At 38.2% G+C, this 3,928-nt stretch overlaps 1 protein-coding gene across 2 annotated transcripts; it reads right to left on the reverse strand.

Annotated features, from left to right (window-relative positions):
* Positions 1-249: 249 nt before the first annotated feature.
* Positions 250-2,622, reverse strand: LOC147446680 (uncharacterized). Of its 2 annotated transcripts, XM_086526281.1 has the most exons (8): positions 2,505-2,622; positions 2,285-2,380; positions 1,574-1,797; positions 1,297-1,406; positions 1,056-1,158; positions 723-851; positions 563-610; positions 250-466 (listed from the first exon to the last, which is right to left on the reverse strand). In XM_086526281.1, the coding sequence occupies exons 2-8, from the start codon at positions 2,364-2,366 to the stop codon at positions 362-364; spliced, it is 801 nt and encodes a 266-aa protein (XP_086382407.1). In that variant the 5' UTR covers positions 2,367-2,380; positions 2,505-2,622; the 3' UTR covers positions 250-361. The 2 variants fall into 2 exon arrangements, with proteins under 2 accessions (XP_086382407.1, XP_086382406.1); XM_086526280.1 differs by lacking the exon at positions 2,505-2,622 and having other exon boundaries at positions 2,285-2,479.
* Positions 2,623-3,928: the final 1,306 nt, after the last annotated feature.

Genomic DNA, 3,928 nt, shown 5'->3' on the forward strand with positions numbered 1-3,928 from the left:
CAATTTCTCCTTTTCCCCTTGCCGTCAACCGGCATTTTTGAAATTGAAAACAGCACGATATTAAGCTGAGACACATTTTTCCCAAGCACTGACCCCAAGGCACACTGGCTGCGCTTGAGGCTTAATGTGCATTCTTTTCCAAGTCAATATAACACTTCCGCTCACAATTGGGAGTATGGAAAAAAAAGACAGGTTCTCTCTCCTTCAAGGTAGATACCTTATGCTCGCTTTAGTTTAGTAAACTAGAAAAGTGGAAAAAGAGCATTTCTTATTGACATGATAATTTATTCTTATTACAAGATGTAGGCAGCCAATTTTCGGTCATGTCAACCACATCTTATGGTGCTTCATGATCTAGTCGTCATTCAACATCCACAAAAGTATCTTTGCTTTTAATGTAAATATCATCTTCAACTTTGTAGATGATCCTTCCATTTAGTGGTTGTAGGGGACGAGAATTATAACCCTGCAAAATTAAAAACATCAATGTCCTGTTGGCCACGTCTCTTCTTGGAAGAAAAACAAATTTGATACTTTCAAATAAAGCATAATAATAAAATACCTGGTAGCTAATTATGCTGTCCACTTGCTCTTGTGATACTGTGTTTGTCTATATCAAAAATTTAATTCAAATCAAACTTAGAACAAAGATTGCCATTTGCGAGCTTTCGTAATAACTTGCATGTGTGGACCTCATTTGTATTATTTAAGGCATTTCTAACCTTCTCTAGAACAATCCAAGTGAGTCCTTCAGTGCATGGAGGGGTTGTTAAAGACCCCATGTAGTTGTAGTAGCTGCTCGTGACATTTTTGAGTGTGATAACTCCAAATGGACATGTCCAATTCAAAATCTAGTCCAATCAAACCAACATTCAGGGCTCAAAAAAAAAAGAAACCATATAGGGGTTTGTCATGATCATCATTAGCAATTGTCAAATAAAGAGGTAGCTAGCATGTTCCTAGCATTATAGGTTTGTTAAGGTAATTTAAACTTTCAATGGAAAATCTAGAGCTAAGGTATAGATGACATCAAAGAAGCAGCTAGAGATTTATACTGAAGCAAGAAGATTGTCCTTTGTGCCAATTTCATATAGTATTCCAATTACAAGTATCTCCCCATTTGGCCCCACATGCACAATGTGGCCTTCCAACGGAAACCTACAGGGCAATCAGAGCCATTGCTTGAGCATAAGATCTAGTATAAGCACATTATTGCGACCTTTAGCTTCAAATCATAAAAGTGGGAATTGCAATTATTCAAAAAATGTGCGTCCACACGTGTGTAATTACCCTTACCTCACACCATTTATGGTATGTTCGCTTGGGGTATGCCAATGCATGTTGAGAACATAATATGGGCCCTCTGAATTCCAATAAAGAGCACCTCCACCACATCTCCTAACTATCTGTAAATAGCCTCCAATTTAGAGTGAGTAAGGAAGCAAGTACTTAAATGGACAAAGGTATTGTGTAGAATATATCTATATCCTACCTTTGTCCACTAAAGCTTGTTTTAGAAATAATCCACACACAAATAAGGATGGTAAAAAGATTTAAGGATCTTAACATGTACCTCAACAGCATGATCATCATGACGCTCTACAATGGCGGAGTGGTAGAAGGTTTCCAACACACTACTTGCATTTAGAAAAGCTTCACTTTCATTTATTGCCACGGGAGATTGGGAGTTGCCATCGCCGCAAAGTCTCCATGAAGGATGCAAGTTCCCCCAGTTGGCAGGCCCAAACGGCCCATCACTATAGTCATAATAAGGCTCTGGACAGTATTGTCTGTAAGCTAAATTACACACAAACGATATGATTTTTAACAGGCATGCTTCATGGTAGAGATATAGAGAAACAAGAGCTACTTTTAAAAAAAACTGATTTCTACTGGAAAAATCACTAGTAGAATTTTGGCTCATGGTAGTCCCGCTATTGTCAATTCTCCCATTTAAGTAAGTAATTTGAATATGATCCCTCTGTGAAGTACTCTCTCTGTGGAGTAGTCTTTTCAATACTAAGGCAAGGTTGATTTGCAAACTTAGGGCTACCAACCGAAGAAGTAGTGATACCTTATGTCCAGGGTTCGAAGCTCACAGGTTCCCCCCTTATTTAAGAAGTAGTTACTTGGGTGGGGTGGTTTCTCTCACCTTCAGGCCTTGTTAAGATGTAGTCCCTATACTACCTTCCGGCCTTGGTTTTTTCCCCAAAAAAAAAGAAAAAAAAACAAACGAATTGGTTTATTAAAAAGGCTAGCGACCTTAGAGAAGCGCTATACTTACTTTCAGGCGAAGAAGAAGCAGAGAGGGGCATAATGAGGCCAAGCACAAGGGAGACGAAGGGGAAAAGCTGAGAGAAAGCCATATTTGCCGTGCCTCCTACAGAAAAGCAAAGGCGTCCTTATATACACCATCCGGGTGTGTGTGTGTGTGTGTGTGTGTGAGAGAGTGAGAGAGAGAGAGAGAGGGGGGGGGGAGAGCGAGCATCAGACAGACTACTAACTAGAGTCCGAGCAAAAGCAAGCACTTCGTATGCCATAGTCTAAGCACTGCGACGCCCGTATTTCATTATAGCATGTGGGCGATGCGCAAAATGTTCATGGATCTCTCACTGTCAGTGCATTGCCGTGCCTCCTACAACAAAGCAAAGGCGTCCTTATATACACCACCCTGGAGCGTCAACTTGGTGTTTGTGTGTGTGTGTGTGTGTGTGTGTGTGTGAGAGAGAGAGAGAGAGAGAGAGAGAGAGAGGAGTCCGAGCAAAAGCAAGCACTTAGTCTAAGCACTGCGACGCCCGTAATTCATTGTAGCATGTGGGCGATGCGCAAAATGTTCATGGATCTCTCACTGTCAGAATGCATTGTATTGATTTTGCTACGGTTCTTGAGCCTGCTTGCTAAAGGTCTTAGTACCCATATCATTAACGTGCTCCAATTTTTGGCTTTTGCTTGATAAAGGTCTTAGTACCCATATCATTAACGTGCTCCAATTTTTGGCTTTCTAAAAGAAACCTCAATCTTGTGTTTTATCGTTTAGAGTGCCATGATGGAGACTTACCTTGAATGTTTATTTCACTTTCATCCCATATCGTTTAGAGTGCCATGATGGAGACTTACCTTGTATGTTTATTTGGCTTTCATTCCATATCCCCAAGTGTTGACTTTTCTTGCATTCTATTGTATTAGGATGTTAAAGTGAAATTTCACTTGTATAATTTTAGTGAATTCTATGGATATACACATACACACACATATATATTAATGAGTTTTTTGGCCTAAGAAAGCAGTAGAGAAGTGGTAGAGAAAAGTAGAGAAGTGGTAGAGAAAAACGTGCAAATCTCTCACCATCAAAAGTTTTCCTATCACATTAAATGTAATGTACCTTTTGTTTGAACTTTAGTCTTTTCATCACCATTTGATTATATACAATATGATTTTTTTTTTCATTTTAGTCTTTTTAAAAGGTGTCTATGTAATGGTGTTAATGTGAGGCATTAAAAATGTATAAAGAAGATTTGAAATTCTTTTGATTTTTAGGTCAAAATTTGAAGCTTTTGCCGGTAAGAACACTAAAACTTGTGTAAATTTTTCGATTTTTTTAAAGGCAAGCTAAAAATATAATTGAGATTTTACAATTTTAGCCGATTAAAATACATTGGACCACGTTTTTTTTCCAATACTACCTTTCCTTCCTCTCTCTCACTCACTCACTCTCTCTCTCTCTCTCTCTCTCTCTCTCTAACACACACACACACACACACACACACACCAATGTTCGAATTTTTTTATAAAAATAGAGTAAAATTACAAAAAATATCGATTAATTTGTAAAATTTATTCTTTGCATCCACCCAAAAGAAATTTTGTATGTTTTTCAAAATGATTTTTCTCAAACTTTGATGTCATATACATACACACACACATACAA

Source organism: Adiantum capillus-veneris, chromosome 12, assembly GCF_014529385.1.
Source record: "Adiantum capillus-veneris isolate H3 chromosome 12, ASM1452938v2, whole genome shotgun sequence".
Lineage (NCBI taxonomy): Eukaryota > Viridiplantae > Streptophyta > Polypodiopsida > Polypodiales > Pteridaceae > Adiantum > Adiantum capillus-veneris.